Source organism: Mytilus trossulus, chromosome 13 (genome assembly GCF_036588685.1).
Source record: "Mytilus trossulus isolate FHL-02 chromosome 13, PNRI_Mtr1.1.1.hap1, whole genome shotgun sequence".
NCBI classification, from domain to species: Eukaryota; Metazoa; Mollusca; class Bivalvia; order Mytilida; family Mytilidae; genus Mytilus; species Mytilus trossulus.
In genome coordinates this window covers 46,387,039-46,409,857 of record NC_086385.1, presented here as the reverse complement: position 1 = coordinate 46,409,857, position 22,819 = coordinate 46,387,039, and the positions used below count along the sequence as shown (strand labels likewise).

The window sequence follows — 22,819 nt, the reverse complement described above, 5'->3', positions numbered from 1 at the left end:
TCGTAAAAGATGTCGAACTAGCCGACGATATTCCATTACGAAGTGAGTCTTCTTCAGTAGAATTGTTAATTGGCAATGATTATTATTTGGATTTGATATTGTCTCAGAGAATAGAAATACAACCTGGATTATATTTGCTAGCTTCAAAATTAGGATGGATATTGACAGGAAGATCACAGGAAATGGATGATGAAAAAACTGAATCAGGATTGCTGATCCTTTCAAATACAGGTGATATGTTGATGACAAACCATAATGCAACTGATTCTTCGGTTTCTGTAATACCAGACATTACAGACCTTTGGAATTTAGATTCAATAGGAATTATGGAACAAATTGAAAATGTTGGTGATTCAAAGGCCATGGAAACGTTCAAAGAAACCTTGCAATATGAAAATATGAGATATTTTGTTAAATGGCCATGGAAAGAAGAAAAATATGAACTACCAGTGAATAGAGAACTTGCCATGGGTCGATTGAAGTCGTGTGTAGCGCGAATGCGAAATAAACCAGAGTTGATGACTCAATATAATTCAGTTATTCAAGATCAGTTAACGAAAGGTATAATTGAATTGGTAGACGAGAAAGGAGTTGATGGAAGAAAACATTTTATTCCACATCACGCAGTTATAACTCCACAGAAATCAACAACTAAGATGAGAATAGTGTATGATGCTTCTGCTAAGATGAACAAGGATGTCAACAGCTTAATTAAACGAGTGTCTATATCGTGGTCCAGTTATTCTTCGCAATCTGTGTGGTATATTAATAAGATTCAGGCTTTACAGAATAGCTCTAGTTGCAGCATATTGAGAAGGCATTTCTTCAAGTCGGGCTTCAAAACAGCGATCGAGATGTAACAAGATTTTTATGGTTAAAAGATATTGAGAATTTTTCATTGAATATATTTTTTAATATAATTTCCATATGACCTGTACTTATACTAAATTATTGTAAAATTTGAGCAATTTCTGTAATAAATGTCTTTTCTTATTTCGATATTAACTTTATTTCTCCTATTACTTCAACAGAAAAACCCACTTTTACAAAAAAGTATGCTTCTTTCCAAGGCAGATCGTGAGCGAAAAAATGAACGGTGACCCCACTTTTTTATTTTATTTTTCTGTTAACTATAAGATAAAGTTCATTTATAGAAAAATTTAGAGAAATCCTATATAAATGATTTAGACCCGTGAACCCCCTTAAATATTTATCTTGTGCACCTGATTAAGTTTTAAAAGAAAGGGAATACACTGGTGTCAAGTGAAAAGTGCTTCTTTTCTGTTTATGTAACTACATGTATATGCATGTATGAAAATAAGATATGTGGGCCATATGTACACAATATCAGAAATCTTGATTGTTCAATTTCTGCTCTGAGAATGCTTGAGATTTGCTCTCTAAGTTAAAAACACTATACATGTACTTGTCAATGAATGTTGGATTTAAAGAAATATGATTTAAAATTTTAAACCAGCCTTGCTTATTTTGATAAATGTGTGCCAATTTAAGTTTCAATATTAATTTTAATCACAAAAATAACATACATACATATATATATTTCTTTTTAATAGCTAGTTCACAAATGAATTTGTTTCTTTTTCCTGGACTTAAACATTTCATTTTACATTTGTTAGTCAGAAGCAGTTTAAATCGTTTGAATAGAAATCTATCAAACTGTGATTAACAAATTTTATTGATCACAGATTTTGATTTTCTATAATGAAAAATAATAAAAGGGTTAAGTTCTTACATGTGAAAAATAGATTTGTAGACATTTTTTTTGTGATGTCTTGATATTAAAAGTTATAAAAGGAACCGATAAAAACAGGAGTATAATCAATGTATAAATAAATAACAATATGAGTTGAAACTTTTATGTTATTAAATTTGTTTCTTAAAATAAATTGAAATTTTAAAATAAAATTGGAAATGGAAATACCTTGTGTTCTTTTAAAGTCAGTTATTACATTTGTTTTATTTAGTAAATTGCTCTTTTGTCCAGTTCTGGCAAAGTAGGAGGGGACTTTAAGTTTGAAGTCTGTCTGTCTGTTTGTCAGTCCAGTAAATCAGTTTTCAACACTTATTATTTACAATGTAATATGATCTTTTAAATTTTAATGTCAAATTAGAGTTTTGTGCCATAATTTTATGGTCCACTGAACAAAGAAAATAATAGAGTGAGTTCTTGACTGTGGGTCATCTGTGTACTATGGACATATTCTTGCTAGGTCATATGGTTCTAATATACTCCTCAGACTTATAAAATTCATGCTAGTAATTTTAATCTGATTTCTGCATTGGTTTTTGTTATGCTTGAAGATATTAGTTGGACATTTGTTATATAGTTTAATCATGACAAGTTGCAGCTCAAAATTTTGATTTGTTTCTGTTCGAATGATTTTTTTTGGCAGATATCCCCCCTAGAAATGACACTGTATGTTGATCTGTCTATATTATCTTTTTGATACAGAAAAACTTTTCATTTATATTAGCATAATTATTATGATTAAGTATTAAAAATTTACATGTGTCTGAGCTACTCAGGAACATTAACTCTAAATGATCTTTGTTCTTTAAAGAATTGGTGGGGGGGGGGGCCTTGTTGGCCAAGTGGTTTAAGTTGTTCTACTAATCAATCACTAGTCTACTTTTAAAGGAGGATTATAAGTATGCCTAACCTAATAATGACTTAATTATCACAGTTCAGCTAGCAAGCAAGCTAACCTAAGACAATAACCTTTACCTACACTATCAAGTCATTTTGCTGGAAGCAACAGAAAAGATTAAGATTTCTAGGACAATTTCTAAACTTGCTAGCTTTATAAATAGTATTATGATTAAAAGCTGGGTGTGCTATACTGTTATCAGTTTAGATAATTTAAATTAAAATATATAATAAAAAATGCTGTGAATATCCAATTTTTAGATCGCAGAATTTGATAATGTTTAAAAAGAAAAGGGTTAAGGTCTATTTTGTGAAAAAAAAATATGTAGATTCTTTGTGATATCATGAATTAAATGTCATAAAAAGAAATGATACCACTTGAACATATCTAAGTAAAAATTTAAACTGACAATAAAATGAGATTCAGAGTAATTAAATGGAAACTTTGGCCCTGTAGTGTCATGTTTAACACTTTCTGATTTAAAATATATACTTTCTCAGCAGTTCAAATGGATATACTGTTATTAAATTATGTATAGAAGATACTGGAATTTTCCAAGTTCTTTAAATTCGACTTGTGCTTCTCTTGCAATGATAGTAGAAATGGGAATATTTGCAATCTTAGACTGTTAAACATTTGGAACACCTAATGTCACTCTTAATATAAGGTCTAAAATACATAACCAGCGTAATTATTTTGGAACAACCACGAAATGATTTTCATGTTATTCTCAGGTTTTATGCTAAATACTGTGGATTCATTTATTTTCGTGGATACCAATTTTCGTGGTTTGAGGAAAACTTACATATTCGTGGATATTTAATTTCATTGTTTTAGCAAAGTCTACCATCATTCCTTTACAAAATTTGTTTTTCGTTGAACATTTGAATTCGTGGTTCTCTTGTACCCACGAAATCCACGAAAATTGGTATCCAACGAATATTAATGAATCCACAGTAGGTCAATAGGTCCGACCATTTTTTATTCCCCACCTACAATAGTAGAGGGGCATTATGTTTTCTGGTCTGTACGTCTGTCTGTGCATCCGTTCCCCAGGATTCAGGTTCAAGTTTTTGGTCAAGGTAGTTTTTGAAAAAGTTGAAGTCCAATCAACTTTAAACATAGTACACATGTCCCCCATGGTATGATCTTTTTAATTTTAATGCCAAATTAAAGTTTTGAGCCCCATTTTACGGTCCACTGAACATGGAAAATGATAGTGGGAGTGGGGCATCCGTGTACTATGGACACATTCTTGTTTCAATATAAACTATTGATGTTTGCTTGCTTAAAACAACCAGTGGCAAATGCTTCGATCATAATCCCATTTGTTTAAAAAAAAAATGGTTGCACTTGAAATGAAAATTATCTCTTGTAAATAAATTGATTTATTATTAGTTATATTTATGAACAAAAGAAATTGGGCCTAATTTATATTCGATCATATTACCAGGGTACATTGAGGATTTGAAATGGATAACAATATTATGTTATGGTAAAATGCCTTGTAGGCATTAAATTTGTTGAACAATAAAGTTAAATTCCTTTGACTAGGTGATAATTTATTGATATAAATATACTTTTAATTATCATGACAAACAGATTTTAATCTTCAGGTGATAAAAGTTAAAAAGTAAAATTAATATTAAAGTCATAAAAAACATCAAATTAAAAAAAAATATATGTATATGTTTTTTATAACTAAATGGATAGTTTTTAGTTTACAACTTATGTGCATATACTTTTTTCTGAGGATTTTTTTTTAGTTTGTCCACATTTAAAAGAAGTTTACTTATTTTTAATTGCTTGCTTCCAGGAAGCAATTCGCTGACATATTTTCCGTATGCATAGTGACCAGAGCGTAACCCTCCTAGTAAACATCTGGTGACCACAATACGCATGTATCTGTCATTGAAATAAAAAGATATCTGATTATACATGTTTAACACGTGCTCAATACCCATGCTTTTTGTGATTTGTTTACTATAAGTGACAATCGGTAAAACTCGGCTTCAAAACACGGCATTTAATGAGCAGTCATATTTGTTAAATCATAATGAACAGAGAGAAAAAAAATTGACGAATATGATATATTTGCGAAAATAATGATAAAATCGTGCACAGAGGACTAAGTTAATGGTGTATACATGCATTGGTTCAAGAATTGAACAAACATTATTTTTCACCACTCATTCGTTTCATATGACTTAAAGGCTAGTTTATACCACACTTTATAATCAACAATATAATGTTCATCTTAATTAAAAGTTAGAATATAAGTTGTTAGATATTTTTAAATAACACATAGCTCACTCAGAGAGAGTGAAAGAGTGAAAGAGCAGATTGTTACCTGAAGAAAACATTTTTAACTGAGGCAAAGTTTTTTGGGAGGGTAGAGACTAATTGTGTTAGATGAAATATCCTAAAACAGAATGCAGTAAGATTTCCAGGGTTGTTCCAACACTACTACCCAACAATTCATGGTTGGGCAAAAAATCTTCATTACTCTTTAGCAGCTCTAAGCAAAATTTGGTCAATAGCTACAAAAACAATTTTGAAATCTTTTGACACCTTCCAGTGTGCTAATTTTTAACCTTTTTCAACTGGACCAAATCACTACTTTCCTTTAAAATTCATGACCCAAATTATTTGACAGTGTCATTGCTATTTGAGGCATTAAAAACATGGAGAAATACATTTGGAAGTGGTATACAAAAACTTGACAATTAATAAGTAACAAACTGTTCACACTAGGGACTACATTCCTGAACAACGAAAAATCAAGGGACGACAATTGTGGTCTTGGACCATCTTATCTTGATCAATGTAGACTCGACAGACACTATTTGAATATTTTATATAGTCCATAGTCAATAATTTATTGAATTTCACTCGATGTCCAGTGACAAATATTTCATGCATATTCAGACCATGAACATGAATTCCAAGGTCAAAAGTCAGAGCATGCTCAAGTTCATGATCCCCATAGTGGTGACTCTTTATAGTATACAATTTGATTTAAATTCTCTTTAACATATCAATAGTAAGAAGTTAATTTACAATGACTTATATGAATGAAGGATATTCTCTGGCCAAAAAATAAGAGGAATGTCAAAAGTCAGGGCATGGTCCAGAGTATGACTGTCCTTATAGTGCTGACCCCATCATAGAACTTGATTTGAAGTCCATTTAACATATAAATAGTAAGAAGTTAATTTACAGTGACTTATATGAATGAAGGACGATCTCTAGTATTGTTAATTTTCAAAAAACTAAGTGGAATGTCAAAAGTCAGGGTATGATCCAGTGTGTCTTTATAGTGCTGACCCCATCATAGGACTTGATTTGAATTCCATTTAACATTTAAATGAGAACTTGATTTACAGTGACTTATATAAATGAAGTTCATTCCCTGAGTATTGCCAATACTCAATAAAATAAGTGGAATGTCAAAAGTCAGGGCATGGTCCAGAGTATGTCCTTATATAGCTGACCCCATCATAGAATTTGATTTTAAGTCCATTTAACATATAAATAGTAAGAACTTAATTTACAGTGACTTATATGAAGGAAGGACAATCTCTTGTACTCAATAAAGTAGTTCAGGTATGTTCATCAGATTCAAATCAATGGCAATAAATATTAAATGGCCAGGACTATTAGCCATAGGACTGGAAACTTATGTTTATTGGTAGATTAAATGGACTTTTATTATATGTACTTAATTTGAAAATATGGTGGAGAAATATAAAGTTAATTTTATGTTCTTAGTATAATTAGGGGAATGGTGTCATATTTAAGTTAAAAAGTCATAAATTGGAAGTTAAAATGATTTATGCTTTTAGTATAATTTTGAAATGTTGCTTTTATTTTGAATAAATTTCCATCAGAAATTTTACTGTGAGCAAGCACTTAACTTTGAGGTACATTGTTGTTGGGTCATATGAAACAATAACACACAAGCAATGAGATCTTATATGATTGCAAATGTATATAAAGCATATATAACTCATTATTTTAATCTTTTGAAGAAGAAATTAAGCACTTCTGATAAGATATATTATATAAATATATTTATAACAGAGTGGCCTCGTGGCAAAGTGCATGTGGTCTAAGTAATTCGACTACTGTAATCACTGAGGCAGTCAATACTGAGGTTGTGAGTTAGAGCCATGCTCATGCGGGTGCACTTAACTCCAATCTTAATTGACCTAAGATTTCTCATTTTTCCTCTTGAAGTTCACTCCAGATTCATCCACCCCAAAAAAAACTATCTGCCACGAAATAGCCAAAAATTAGTGCTTAAAAATGTGTTAAAACACCAACAATCAATATAAATACAATTCGTCCAAACATCAGCCCAACAATGTTATATTTTTATCAGATAGACATATTATAATGCAGATTTTGTCATAGAAAATAAAATATCGATGTGTCTTATAAGCTCGAGTGTCTGATTAATTTGCTAGATACATAGCAAAAACTTTCATTATGTAGCTTGGCTTAAAAACATTGTATTGAGGGGGAGGACAGGGGGGTATCCTTCTCCCTTCTCCCATCCTTCTTCTCCTTTCTCCTACCCCTCTTCTCCTTATTTTTTTTTTAATTTACCGTAAAAAAGAGATATTTTATTTTTTCATATTTTATTTTTTTCTCCAACTTTTTCTCCTTTCTCCCAGCCTTCCTCTCCTTTCTCCCACCCCCTTTCTCCTTTCTCTTACCCCCTTTCTCCCTGTCTCCCTTACCCCTGTCCTCCCCCTCTGTATTGGGCTAACTAGTATAATTACTTTCCACTTGAGACATGCTTCACAAGTCTCCCTGTCTATTCGGTCAGCTGGACATAGATAGGCAGTCTAAATATTTCAATTACTATGTACAGTGTAATTGAAGTCTTGATGACTTTTATCTTTTACTACTATCAAATTTTCTTAATCTATCCTTTATTCATTCTACAGGTAAACTCCAGCTGCTGGCAATAATTGAATTTTTAATGACTTTAAGATTGATCAAATGGACAATTTATCTTGTGAAATGACCAGTTATTTCTTTGTAGGTGTAAAATTGTCTTTCTTATTTTGATTGACAAATACCATAGGGGTCAGGTAAGCTAATTAAATATATTTCAAAAGTCATTCTAAACAGTAGTTGTAGAAAATGTTTAATGAATTGACCATTCTAATAACATTTTGAACAGCTTATTTTGGACCACCTCAGCCATAGTGGAGGTTTCAAGTACTCTAGGAGCTAAATTTTGCTACTGATTTACAGTTAATTTCCATGGAAAAATAAGGTATCAGATAGATAAATCTACAAACTAATTCATTTGTTGATTTTGTTTATTTCTCTCTATTGTGCAGTAAAAAATTGTTATTGGAAGAGATTTTAGAACTTTATAAGTGAACATTATATAAGACTATCAATCGCTTAGTCCTATTTATGGACTCATGGGAAAAGTTTCCCAATTTTTTTTATTCTACGCTCTTGTATAATTCAGTCTTTTAAGTGGTAAAAAGATATGATATTAATTTATGATTAATGAATAATTAAAAAGATTATTCATTCTAACACTTTTGAAAAAAATATTTGAACACATGTCTCCTAGTTCTAATACACTGGGCCAGGTTAAAGGTTGATGCCCTAGCAATGATATATATTTATATTTATGATAATCTTTTATTTAAATAAATTGTTCTTAAATCATTTAGGTAAGAATTCTTTCCATGTCATTAGAGTCTCTTTGTAAACTTTTGTAATCTTTGGTCTTTCATCTTTGTCATATTACAGAGTTTCAGTTTCTGAATGTTTGTATTGTTACTTAAGAATCTTTTTTGACAAATTGGATTAAACTTCAAATTAAACTTTCGGAGATACATTTCTAATTAAAAGTTATCTAGAATTTTAAAATGTTTGTTTAAAAATGTTTACTTTTAAGGTTGAAGTTAAAAGTTTTTGACCTGTTGATTCTTATTTTTTCAGGACTTCAAAGGATTCGTTTGAATTATAAACTTTTGTGTCCACATACACTGAAATATGGGTGGTTTATTAAAAGTCATTCAAATTTCAAAAAAAATATAAGACATTGAATTTCAAACATTTGATAGCATTCAAAATTTGTTTTAATGTTGAAGTCACAAAGTTTGAATTTTAACACTACTTTTTTTTTTTTTCGTTTTATAGCAAATATGTAAATTTTAGCAGTAAAAATACAGTATAAAAAAAGTAATGCATTCTGGGTATTTCCATGCAGCTTCTTCGTTTACATATTGAATAATTTATGATATTATAATTCAAAAAAAGTATTCACTATAGTCCAAATAACCACTGTTTGTCTCATATGTATGAATAATGCATTACATTATGACTGACAGATATACCATATCTGTTTAAAATGTTATAAAACAAGAGTTATGGCCCTTGCTCATCTGAAAAAAATGTACTGTGGATTCATTTATTTTCGTGGGTATCAATTTTAGTGTATGGTTGAAAACTTGCATATTCGTGGATATTTAATTTCGTGGTTTTGACCTTCTCTGTATACAAAGTCTATAAAAAATATGCATTTCTTTGAACATTAGATTTCGTGGTTCACCTGTACCCATGAAACCCACAAAAATTGGTATCCAACGAATAATAATGAATTCACAGTATTAATGTTGGAAGTGGGTTATTTGTCATGTTTGTGATTTTATGATGAATGATAAGATCACTTAATTTTTTAACTTCATTCATAGCATTAATCCCAGCCTCATTCTGTGTATTTTTTTTTTTTTGTATTTGAGGGTCCACTAGATTTTAAGCAAACAACAATCAATCAATCAATCCATTTGAGGGTATAATATTTCACTTAATATGGTCCATTTCATCAGGGCTAGTGAGTAATATTTTAAAGTAAAATGATCTAAGGTTAGGGTTAGGATTCTGCTAGAAGTCAGGAGATGTGAAATAAGAGATTAAATTAAGGCACTTATAATATATATCCATTCTATCAATGATGAGTGGTCAAATGATTTCATGGAAAGAAAATTTCAGTCCAAATTTAAAAAAAAGAAGTTTTGGTTGATGTACATGTATCATCTGTTTCATAAAGTATATATTTTTTTAGAAAACAATCAACCTTACATTGTTGTTTTAATTAATTCATTATGATGAATACCCCTACTACCTCGAAAATATAAGGGTTTTCCCTGATAATTAGGATTTACTTCACATATGTGATCATAATTTCACAGTAACTATTGGTGTCTAATGCATTTCTGATTAAATTTTTACTATACATGTCAAAAAACCTTCCATTCTCCAATGTCTGACAGACTGAATAACAAATATTATTTTTATCCTAATTGAAGAAAGATGAGCACTTTGACCTTTAGAGAGTACCTTTATTTTATTGTTTGGTTGATTCAGGTCCAAATCATAAATTCTAAAGATGTTTACAAGTTGAACTGTGAATAAAAACAGGTTAAATTGATTAAAGTACCCATCGAAATTTAACCCCAACTTAGATCAAAGTGGTTTTCACCTGTGTACAGGTATTTTGTAAAGATTGAACTCAGATTGTCTTGTGAAAAATGGCAAATTAGTGTTTTTGGAAATACCGATTCAATGTCAGAAAGTTCTGAAGGATCTTATATAATGTTTAAGAAAAGGTGAGGATGATTTCGATAAATATAAAAATGGAATTGTTTTTGATAAATTGAAATATATCATGTCATTTAATTGATATCATTCTGACGGTTATTATTAAATTCCTATACTTTTCAATTTGATGTAAGATATTTCTTCTGTAAAAAAATAAATATTGTAATATGTTTTAATTTTTAGAAAGTTGAAGGATAAATTAATTTAACTCGATGACCTGATTATTGTGGTTTATAAATGTTTCTATGATTTATAGGCAACTTTTGATATTGAATGTTTTATGCACGAACATACATATCTATTACATGACATATACATTTGTAATTTTGAATATGAATATCAATAGATAAGCAGATAGTTATGAATTTGCTGAATATGTTTATAATTTCCATTTTAAAATCAGAATGGTATAATACCTGTGTACTTTTATTTTGAAGATAAGTAAATAGACCATAAGATAAAGTAAATCTCATCAGAAAGATATAATCCTGTACCTGAAAATGCATGATATATTTGCCACTGGAAGTAAAAAAAACTTAAAATAAATCCAAAACATGGAATTATTACTTAAATATTAATAGATGTAGCTTACTATGGGAAAATAGAAGATATATTAACCTTTGCAACTTGAGACTTATCATCAGACTTCTGTGGGAAATGTCAGAATAAAAACAAAATTTATTCAAAATCTTGAAATTAGTTCCTTGCTTTGTAGAAACAACTAAACCAAAGTTTCCTACTTTTTATGTTTATTTTTACACTCAAACTTGGTGTGAAAATGCACCTAGTATATTTTTACAATGCACTTTATTTAAAAAGTCGTATATATTTTAAAGTTCTTATACATGTATGACACAATCGGTAACTTGTTGACTTGTTAATAGTTTTATTACTGTTTGTACAGTTGGCAACTTTCCACTCTATATTTTTTCTCAATGAACTTGATGATCTCTCCTTTAAAGTATTGCCAACATTGTTTTTGAAAGTGTTCTTAACATTCATTAGATAAGTTACATGGAGTCAAGAACTGGTTTATTATGGTAAGACATTTATTGCTCCTGTAAAACTGCATAGTCCTGAAGGGCTTAGTATTAATTCTGTCCTAGGCTAGTACTAAAGGCCTTTAGTAATACATGTACTGTTAACCACACACACAGTCTTTGGAGTCGTAGAAATCAGCCAATTCTTTCATTTAAAACTGCAATTTCATGATTTCAAATGCTTCCAACATTGTTTATGAAAGTTTTCTTACATCCACCAGATCTTACATGGAGTCAAGAAATGGTTCACTATAGTAAGATATTTATTGGTCCTGTAAAACTATGAAGCCAGGGAGAGGTTAGTTTAACTTCAGTCTTAGGCTAGCAAAACAGTCCTCCTTTAATAATGCTGTTGATAACTCATGTAAGAGCCACAAGTAGAAAATAGCAAATTATTTCATTTGAAACTTCATTAAGATCGACTCTTTATCTTATAGAAAGACTAAGATATTTAAGTTCTTAATTGGAAGTCAAGGGTCTGACGGCCTTACTCCAATGATAATTGTTAGATTGTGCTGCTCTGTTAAGGCTTATCATACAATTCAGAGAATTAGTTAAGAGAGACCTTCAACTAATCCAATGGTCTAGAGGGGTTATTGATAAATATACAGAAGCCAAAAGAAACCTGGCCTGGCCTGACTTGAGAGGGAGGGGACACGATTCTTACTTCCAGTACATTGCTCTAGTGGTAAAGGTCAAGGACACGATTCTTACTTCCAGTACATTGCTCTAGTGGTAAAGGTCAAGGACATGATTCTTACTTCCAGTACATTGCTCTAGTGGTAAAGGTCAAGGACACGATTCTTACTTCCAGTTCATTGCTCTAGTGGTAAAGGTCAAGGACATGATTCTTACTTCCAGTACATTGCTCTAGTGGTAAAGGTCAAGGACATGATTCTTACTTCCAGTACATTGCTCTAGTGGTAAAGGTCAAGGACACGATTCTTACTTCCAGTACATTGCTCTAGTGGTAAAGGTCAAGGACACGATTCTTACTTCCAGTACATTGCTCTAGTGGTAAAGGTCAAGGACATGATTCTTACTTCCAGTACATTGCTCTAGTGGTAAAGGTCAAGTAATCTGCAGTTTCACCAATATGAACATCTGATTTCAAAACTTGCATCATGATGAATATTAGAATTAAGATGTGGTTTTGCCAATGGGAAAGCTTTCCACCAAAGACTAAATGACATACCATTATAAGTTTTGTCATGCAATCATCTTGCATTTCATTACTTTGTTTTATATTCAGGTTATTATCTTGTGACCATTACCATCAAATTTGAATGAAGGTTACTACTCTTTTAAAAAATGAAGATCTATTATATTTGTAATGTGGGCTTGCTCAAATATAAAATTTTTCGATATATATTTGGTGTTCCTATAAGATTCCTTGTATACAAAAATTTAATGGAATGTTTTTATGTTGAAAGTTATTGTGTTTTAAGCTATTTGGGAAAAAGAACTTCCTTAATGATAAATTCTATTTTACTTTTCATTTGAAATTCATTTTTTTTGTCTAGGTTTTCACTCTCAACTCAGACTCCTTCCCCATTTAGAACATTATAAAATTAGAAGATGACTTGGTATGATTGCCAATAAGACAACTTTCCACCAGATACCAAATAACAATTGACATTTTGAAATACCTATATATATGTTTGTATGAGGGATTTATTGTCCGATAAGTTAAAAATACAGGAGTATACCTGTAATATCGGGAAATCTAATATCATGACAATATGTATTAAAGTTTGACAGTTTATATAACGTAAAATTTATGATATGTAAATTAGGACTGCTTATCTGTTCGGCTATTAGAAAGTTAATGTATAAATATATAGAAAAACTGGTTGTCGGGTTTGGTCGGTGGTGTATGCCGCCAAGAAAATCTCCCACTGATAAATAACTTTTGTTTGCATGTCTATTTATACACGGGCATGTAATGTAGGTCTTTGTTGAATTTAAGAATTTTAATTATTGGATGATAAATGTTGTTGTTGGAAGGCCATGTAAATACATGTGTAATTAAAATTCTCTTTGGATTTAAAGATTTTTAATTTGAATGGACAATGATATGTGAATTTTCACACGTTAAAGTTTCTTCTGTATATATATATGGACTATTATTTTGACAGAATAGATTTATTCATATGAAAATATATAAAGGTGCTGGAAAAATTCAGTAAAAAAACTAAACCGTTTTACAATACATGTGTGCGTCTCAGATTAGTAAAGAATAAATTGATAAATTAAAGGGAAATTACTGTTTGAAGCAACAAATCTGAAGATTTGGATAGAAATAGTGGATTTATTTTTAAATTTTCAATAACAGCTAGTGCAGTGTAAAATGTGAAATGAATTCATTAACTTATATGTGATAGTATTTGTAACTTTCTACAACTTAAAACAGATATCCGTCTGATAATTTACATTTAGATAGAAATGTTTAGAAAGAGGTAAGGCATAAATTTATATAATTAAATGGGTGTCTGCAAGTAGGCCAGGTTTTTGTCATTAAAACACATCCCTTCCTTTTAACTGAGGCCACAATTAAAAAAAATATTTTGGTTTGCCCAAACCCTACCCAAAGTTTGAGACAGTGGGTAGGTAGGTAGTAGGCATTTTCTTTTTTTTTCAAAAAGAGAAATTGAAGTATTGGGTGTTTATTAGTCTTCATGTCTATCTGATTAAAACAGTTACTTCTTCAAATCAGGACAATAAAAGAATTTGAGTAGGCAGCTTTTTTCTGGGTAGATAGCGTTTGGGCAAACAAACCTATTCTTTTTTATGGCCTGAGTTCCTTCTCTTGTTGACACTTGAGGATACACAAAGCAGCATAAAACATCGAGTTATCTCCCATTTTCAAGTTAGTATAATCTGTCTGTGAAAAAGATGAATATTGATATATTTAAAACACTGTTTTTGCGATCCTTTTAACTGAGTTCATCCCCCTTGCTGACACCTAGAGATACACAACACAACACATGAGATAGAGTTATCTCCCATTTTCAAGTTTGTGATCTGGTTGTGAAAAAGATAAATTCTGAAATATTTAAAACACTGTTTTCCTATCCTTTTAACTGAGTTCTTTCCCTTGCTGAAACCTGGGAATTCACAAGGCAGCATACAAGATAGAGTTATCTCCCATTTTGAAATTACTTTTCAACTGTGCTAATAATCAGGCCCGTAGCCAGGAATTTCCAAAGGGGGTTCGTTTGACTAACAAACTCGACTTTAACAGTCACAATTCGAACAGAGCATCGACTTTAACAGTGCTTATTAGTTTTCAAGGGGGGGTTCGTCTGAACCCCCCGAACCCCCCTGGCTACGGGTATGATAATTATATATATGAAAATAAGGCGATGATGTTTGATTGCTGATGAGACTTTTGAGGTTCTCATAAATCAGATGTAATCAAATTTGTTCCATTTGTGAAATAAACTATTTATGAAATTGAAATATATAAAAACAGATATTTTCTTATTTTTTAAGACGACCTGAAGGAAAGATTTCATTCAGTTCTGTTCATAGATATAGGAAGATGTGGTGTGAGTGCCAATGAGACAACTCTCCATCCAAATAACAATTTAAAAATTAAACCATTATAGGTTAAAGTACGGCCTTCAACACGGAGCCTTGGCTCACACCGAACAACAAGCTATAAAGGGCCCCAAAATTACTAGTGTAAAACCATTCAAACGGGAAAACCAACGGTCTAATCTATATAAACAAAACGAGAAACGAGAAACACGTATATATTACATAAACAAACGACAACTACTGTACATCAGATTCCTGACTTAGGACAGGTGCAAACATTTGCAGCGGGATTAAACATTTTAATGGGCCCAAACCTTCTCCCTTTTTCTGAAACAATAGCATAACATCACAACATATAAAAACATACGATAAAATATCAATTAGCAGACTTAACTCAATAAAAAAACGTATGATTACACAAAGAACGAATAAATTTGATCTGCGATATCTGAATACAAATGCACAGTTAATTAAATATTATAGACAAACAGTCATGACCAAAAGGCTATCAAACAAATTCAAACACACTGAGAAATATTTAACCAATCAATGTTCACTTTAGAAAAAAAACGGTTTTTTATAATCTTGAAGTTTATACAAATGTTGTAAGAATAAGTGAAAAATTGAAGATATTACAAATAATCAAAGCTGGTATACAGCCAAGATCCATATAAATAAAAAATGACAAAAAAGCATTATAAACAGTATCAACAGGTCGAATTAACAAGAAAATACGATTTGAGAGTACTCGCAGTTACTGACAGCTAGTTAAAAGCCAAAACCAATTAATAGTAAAAAATCATGCATCAGAGACTAAAATCGACTAAAACACATCACAGGGATTTAGTATTTTAACGTCATTAATAGTCAAAGAAGACATGACTTGTGCAATGCCAAAAAGAAATGTATCGACAGGTAGTAGTATAGTGAAGAGCGACTTCTATAGAAATAAAAGTTAATGTGGCTGTGTCCCCTATACATCTCGCCTCAAAAGATAATGAAATTTAGTTATGTTTTAATTTGCTAATGACAAAATCAATATTAGTGCCAATGTGAACTATATTCAGAGTTCTAATTACAATATTGGTACGATAACCCTTACTTATAAGTTTGTTTAAAGGTTCGATGAGTTTACAAGGATCACATAGTGATTTCCTCGCTTTAAGTACAATATTACCATAAAATTTAGGATGAGAAATACCATCTTTAATAAGCTTTCTACAGGTATAGCCAAATTTACTAATCAAATCTTTGTATCTATGAAAGAATTTAGTAAAAGTTTTAAGTAATTTATGGTATCGAAATCCCTGACACAACAATTTACCAGTGATGCATTGATTACGTTCGTTAAAATCTATGACATCAGAACACACACGGGCAAACCGAACGAGTTGCGATATATAAACACCGTATGATGGAGCCAAAGGCACATCGCCGTCTAAAAAAGGAAAATTAACAATAGGAAATGAAAAATCGTCTCTTTTGTCGTAAATTTTAGTGTGAAGTTTCCCGTTTGAAATTGAAATGTCTAAATCTAGAAAAGGACAACTGCTGCTGTTTATGTTAGATTTAGTTAAAGTAAGTTCGTTTGGGTAAATTTCTGAAGTATATTTAGAGAACTCTGGATTATTCAACGAAAAAATATCATCCAGATAACGGTAGGTATTTTTGAATGTATCAACCAAATGTAACAATGATGGGTCTTTACTGAGTTTGGTCATAAACTGAGATTCATAGCAATATAGAAATAAATCTGCTATTAAAGGGGCACAGTTGGTGCCCATAGGAATACCTACTACCTGACGATACACTTTATCGCCGAAACGTACATAAATGTTATCAAGCAGAAAGTTTAAAGCTTCAATCATATCCTCACATTTCCAGTAAGTGTATCTAGCATACTTTCCTTTTTCGTTACAGAAAAAGGCCTTAAACGAGTTACAGCAAATAAAATTACAATGAGATTTTTCGAAAGACCATTTTATCAAATACAAAAACTTTTTCTTTATAAGATTGTGTGGAAGTGTAGTGTACAGAGTAGAAAAATCATAACTGTCAACAGAATTGTAAGGACCATTGAAAGCATGTATTTTATCTAAAACCTCTAAAGAATTTTTAACACTCCAAAAATAATTAATACCATTATTTTCATAAGCTTTATTACAAAAGTTAATAACCAGTTCTTTGATAGTAGTAAGGGAGGTGGTTAGAAGCACTGATAGATTAGTAGTAGAACACTTACTCGAAGCGGAGATGAAACGGAATTTAAATGGTTTTTTGTGTAATTTCGGTAACCAGTACATGGTAGGGACTTTCAAATGTTCGGAAGATGCTTTAAGCTGGGCAGTGGCAGTGGTATGCTTGTTAACGATTTGACTCTCTGTGGTGCGCACTGACCTGAATGTAGAGGAATTTATTATTTCGTTTTGAAGAACTTTCGTGTAGTATATGCGTCACACCACCACTACATTATTTGCTGCCTTGTCTGCCGGTACGAACACAAACTGCTCTGCGAGTACCTTGAGTTTGTTTTTTATTCTAGAAATGGGTATATCATGGTTCCTATTATTAATTTCAGAATTGTTTTCTAAATGAGATATTCGAATATCAACAGTATTCATAATTTTATTCAAATAACTGTCTAAAGATTTTTTATCGGATTTTTCACGTTTGCACCAATTTTTACAATAGGCAGACAGAGCGTCTTTAATGACCTGACGACACTGTTTCCAATCTATTGTAGATGGAGGACGGTATTTCGGTCCTTTCTTTAGAAAAGTTATGACTTCACGGTCATCGACTATGTTGAGGTCTCCTGTGATAACATGACCATAGGGAACATATTTAAAACTAGATGTTTCGCAATCTCAAGTGGAAGGAACATTATTTTCTATATTGACGTCTGTTGTAATGTTTGCTTGCATAGATTTTATTCATTATTTCTTACAATTTATCCAAAATTGACAAATGATATAATATATTAGTTATATTACCTACTTTCCATATTCTAAAGGTAAAATACAAGATCAACTTAAAAATCATTATGGATTGTTGAATTTTAGCCCTATGAACTTGTTTCAGTAATTGTGGTTGCATTCTATGGTATCATAGATTTGTGACAAACCCCAATAATCTGGGGTCTACAGATTATGTTGTACTATCTATATAAATAGACTTATCATGTAGGTATAAAGACTGTACACTGATAATTGATTAGTACCTGGTGTTTAGGAAGTGTGAACAGAGTTCTCATCACCTCACCCAAGATATGTAGATAAAACAGGGACTGATTATTTACATGTAGATAGTCAATATCTGAGTTTCATCAAAATATGGGAAGTCAGGGAATTACTACTCGTCTTCTTCAACCAAGGATAACACTATATCCAGTCCCTTCCTCTCCATTCCAATTTACCCCTGGCTTACAGAAGAGGGGACTGGATTGTAATCCTTTGCTAGCAAAGATGTAACTAACTGCACAATACTAAGAAAGAGGGTGTCTCATTTTTTTTAATCTTTAATTTTTTTAAAAGACCACTTTTCTCAATTTACAATTTATTTATTGCGACTCATAATAAAAGATAATCTCCATGCCTGCATGAGATGGAGTTAAACAGAGTACTGGTATAATTTTAATGTACAATGTATGATCAGACCATATTATATACTGTAAACCAACTTATTTTCGTGAGAGATTTATTTTTTTGCGAATTTCACAATTATGTAAAACTTGAATATATATCCTTTATTAAACTACAACAAGCAAATTAGAAAATCGCTTAATTGAATAGTGGCAAAGTGGCCTAGAAAGGGTAGGACACAAAATAAAGTACAAATGTATCTTAGAAAGATAGTTTTCCTGCTAACAGCAAGATACCTGAGAACATTTTTCCATTTCATTATCATGCACCTCAAAGTCCTTAAAAAATAATTTGGAACCAATTTTTTCTTGCAATCACACAACATAAGTAAAAAGTATGTGGGTTTGGATAGTATCGATAAAAACAGGATTCATGGCTTAATTTAGGTGTTTTCTGTTCAATTTTAAATTTGAGAGATCCTTAAAAAATTATGTTTCTGTTTATTTTGTAGAGTGAAAATGAAGAAAACAGGTCGTACATTCAGTGTATATGATGGCAGAAGGTGGCCAGTGGTGAGTTATTAGTTATCAAGTCATATAATGAATCATTGAATAAATAAAATTGAGAATGGAAATGGGGAATGTGCCAAATGTGTCAAAGAGACAACAACCCAACCATAGAACAGACAACAGCAGAAGGTCACCAATAGGTCTGCAATGCAGCAAGACACTTCTGAACCAGAAGGTGTCCTTCAGCTGGTCCCTAAACAAATATCTATACTAGTTTTAAAAAAAGCAGAAAAAAAACACACTAAGAAAACCAATAAGGTCTCAGGTAGGGGAAAGACTTTTATAACCATGTACACCCAGGCCCCAATGGTAGCATATTTTTTTCTATTGAATCACACTGATAAATTTATGTTTTCCAATTAAAAAATTATAAAATAAATTATTAGACATATTAAAAATCTAAATATGGCTGACTTTATTTTGCAAAATATTGAGTTATCTCCCTTGCTGTGAATTCCTTATTTTAAAATCTTTGCCAAACTTAGTATTAAGACTCGATATATAGTTCCTGTAGGACAAATAAACATACTTTATTTTGACAGTATTTATATAAAAAGTAGATCAAAAGATGTCCAGGTAAAAAATATCAGGTGTTAAACAAATCTAATCTGATATTTTTCATAAAAAATGTCTTGTAATCACCTGAGTGATGAAGTTCTACTAGACTTTTTTCTCAGTTCAAATTTTATATAACAACCCTGCCCTTGTGTTGCTATTTTCTTTAATTCATTGTCACATATATAAGTATGAAGTTGTAAACAACCACAAAATTATCCAATAAACTTTCCTTTTTGTCGTGTTATTAGTCTTAATAGGTTACCGAATGTAAGTAAACTTAAAATTATTGGTCATTTAAATGGATTACGAATTCTCATTAAATTTTCATTGACGAAAGTAAAAATTTCTTGAATTATTGCCAGAACCTTGTGTTCAATTCATGAGATTTTATACTAAGACAGGCCCATTACAAAGAAAATGTTCTGGAAAATCAAATCACTCTTATAATACTCCCTTTGCACAGTTAGATTCTTTTTGATAAGATTTGACTGAATCTGTTTAAAAACAAATGAGTAGTTTTGATAGAAAAGGCTAAAAGCTGGGTTTCATTGGAATAAATTGGAATTTTTTATATAAAAGAGCATTTGTCTATAAATTAAGGTTTATATTGTTTGATTAAACACTAAACTAATGATGGAATTAAAGCCCTGTTTGTTGGAAAAAGCACACTGGTCTGATTATAGTTTTGTTGAAATAAGCACTGGTCATAATACAGGTTTTGTTTAAATAACAGCACTCCGGTCTTACAAAATACTTTATTGGAATATTAGCACTGGTCTGCATATAGAGTTGTTGAAATGAGATCTTGATTGAATAAGGAGTTGTTGAAATAAGAACTGGTCTGAATAAAGAGTTGTTGAAATAAGATTTGGTCTGAATAGAGTTGATAAATTGAGAACTGTTCTGAATAAAGACTTGTTGTAATGAGAACTGGTTTAAAAAAAGATTTGTTGAAATGAGAACTGGTCTGAATAAAGAATTGTTGAAATGAGAACTGGTCTGAATAAAGAGTTGTTGAAATGAGAACTGTTCTGAATAAAGAATTGTTAAATGAGAACTGGTCTGAATACAGAGTTGTTGAAATGAGAACTGGTCTGAATAAAGAGTTGTTGAAATGGGAACTGGTCTGAATAAAGAGTTGTTGAAATAAGATTTGGTCTGAATAGAGTTGATAAATTGAGAACTGTTCTGAATAAAGACTTGTTGTAATGAGAACTGGTTTAAAAAAAGATTTGTTGAAATGAGAACTGGTCTGAATAAAGAATTGTTGAAATGAGAACTGGTCTGAATAAAGAGTTGTTGAAATGAGAACTGTTCTGAATAAAGAATTGTTAAATGAGAACTGGTCTGAATACAGAGTTGTTGAAATGAGAACTGGTCTGAATAAAGAGTTGTTGAAATGAGAACTGGTCTGAATAAAGAATTGTTAAATGAGAACTGGTCTGAATACAGAGTTGTTGATTAGTAAGAACTGGTCTGAATAAAGATCTATTGATTAGTAAGAACTGGTCTGAATAAAGAGTTGTTGAAATGAGAACTGGTCTGAATAAAGAATTGTTAAATGAGAACTGGTCTGAATACAGAGTTGTTGATTAGTAAGAACTGGTCTGAATACAGAGTTGTTGATTAGTAAGAACTGGTTTGAATAAAGATCTATTGATTAGTAAGAACTGGTCTGAATAAAGAGTTGTTGAAATGAGAACTGGTCTAAAGAGAGAGTTGTTAAATGAGAACTGGTCTGAATAAAGAGTTGTTTGAACTTCACTTTGAAGGAGAAGTCAGGTCTGAATACAGAGTTGTTGATTAGTAAGAACTGGTCTGAATAAAGAGTTGTTGCAATGAGAACTCAGGTCTGAATAAAGAGTTGTTGAAATGAGAACTCAGGTCTGAATTAAGAGTTGTTGGAAGGAGAAGTCTGGTCTGAATAAAGATCTGTTGATTAGTAAGAATTGGTCTGCAATTGAATAAAGAGTTGTTGAAATGAGAACTCAGGTCTGAATAAATAGTTGTTGAAAGGAGAACCTAGTCTGAATAAAGAGTTGTTGAATTGAGAACTCAGGTCTGAATAAAGAGTTGTTGAAAGGAGAACCCAGTCTGAATAAAGAGTTGTTGAATTGAGATCTCAGGTCTGATTAAAGAGTTGTTGAAAGGAGAACTTAGTCTGAAAACAGAGTTGTTGAATTGAGAACAGGTCTGAATAAATAGTCGATAAATTGAGAACTCAGGTTCATTCTATTTTTTTAATCTTACCTTGTTACAATGTGAAACATGTATTTTGTTTCAAGACATCAATCTTTGACTGTTGTATTTATTTAGCAACCATGCAAGAACCTCCTGGGTTATGTCAAGGTCTTTAAACACCCCCTATTAGTGTATTCATTACAGGTTAATTTGCTCTATTGTAACGGAAAAAGTATAAACTTGATCTGTAAACATACTAAAGTGTATAAAAAATAATTCTTATAGGATCTTATTGCTGCGGTTAAAAAATGCATGAATGAAATGAAACGAACACACACTAACAAATTAGAAATGTTGATCAATAAATCACTTCTTATGAATGGAAGACTAACCAATCCTTTTAACAATGAAATTCCATGTGATCAGCTTCATTCATAAACTTGACATTACCATACAAAACTCATTTTGTTCAAGGCACATTAATGTACTTAACATAAAATCTATTATGTACAAACCACATGGGATTTCGTGTTTTATTTCCGACACTTCCTAAATAACAATACCCTATGTGTAACACTAATCTTCTTGTATAACTTTGTGTGGTTAATTGGCCACATCATTTGAGAATTTTTAACACCCCATAACAGGTCACCTTGGTTATAGAGATACTTGTAGAGTGAAACACTTAATTTTTATTGGAATAATTACTATTCGTAAATTTGGGATATTTTCCGAATGTTCATGTCATGAATTTAGTTACTTAAAATTATGGAATGATGTTATGCAAATTTATTTGATTTTATCAAGTCTCTGGAGCAGGACGGACATTACATAGGCAAGTTCAGTAATATTTTGTTTTTAAATTTTCTAATTTATCAAGTAATTTAGTAATTTTTTTTTAGTAGGGAAGTCAACATTGAGTTTTCCTATTTGGTTATAAAGTATAGCTCTTCAACCATGTCAACTATTACACTGATATTGTTGGCTTTTTTCAAAACTACCTGTACCCTTTTGTATTGTGAAAATATGCATCATTTTTA

General features: G+C 31.1%; 1 protein-coding gene across 4 annotated transcripts in view; it reads left to right on the top strand.

Annotated features, from left to right (window-relative positions):
• LOC134695414 (uncharacterized) overlaps nucleotides 1–22,819 on the top strand; it is a 66,986-nt gene that overhangs the window by 3,232 nt on the left and 40,935 nt on the right. Inside the window, exons 1-2 of one of the 4 annotated variants that reach the window (XM_063556655.1) lie at nucleotides 7,667–7,771; nucleotides 18,983–19,043. In XM_063556655.1, coding sequence (XP_063412725.1) covers nucleotides 18,990–19,043 — 54 coding nt within the window. In that variant the 5' untranslated portion in view covers nucleotides 7,667–7,771; nucleotides 18,983–18,989. Of the gene's footprint in view, nucleotides 1–7,666; nucleotides 7,772–7,839; nucleotides 7,960–10,209; nucleotides 10,316–18,982; nucleotides 19,044–22,819 lie in introns of those variants that run through there. The other 3 variants (XM_063556653.1, XM_063556651.1, XM_063556650.1) reach the window with 3 other exon arrangements.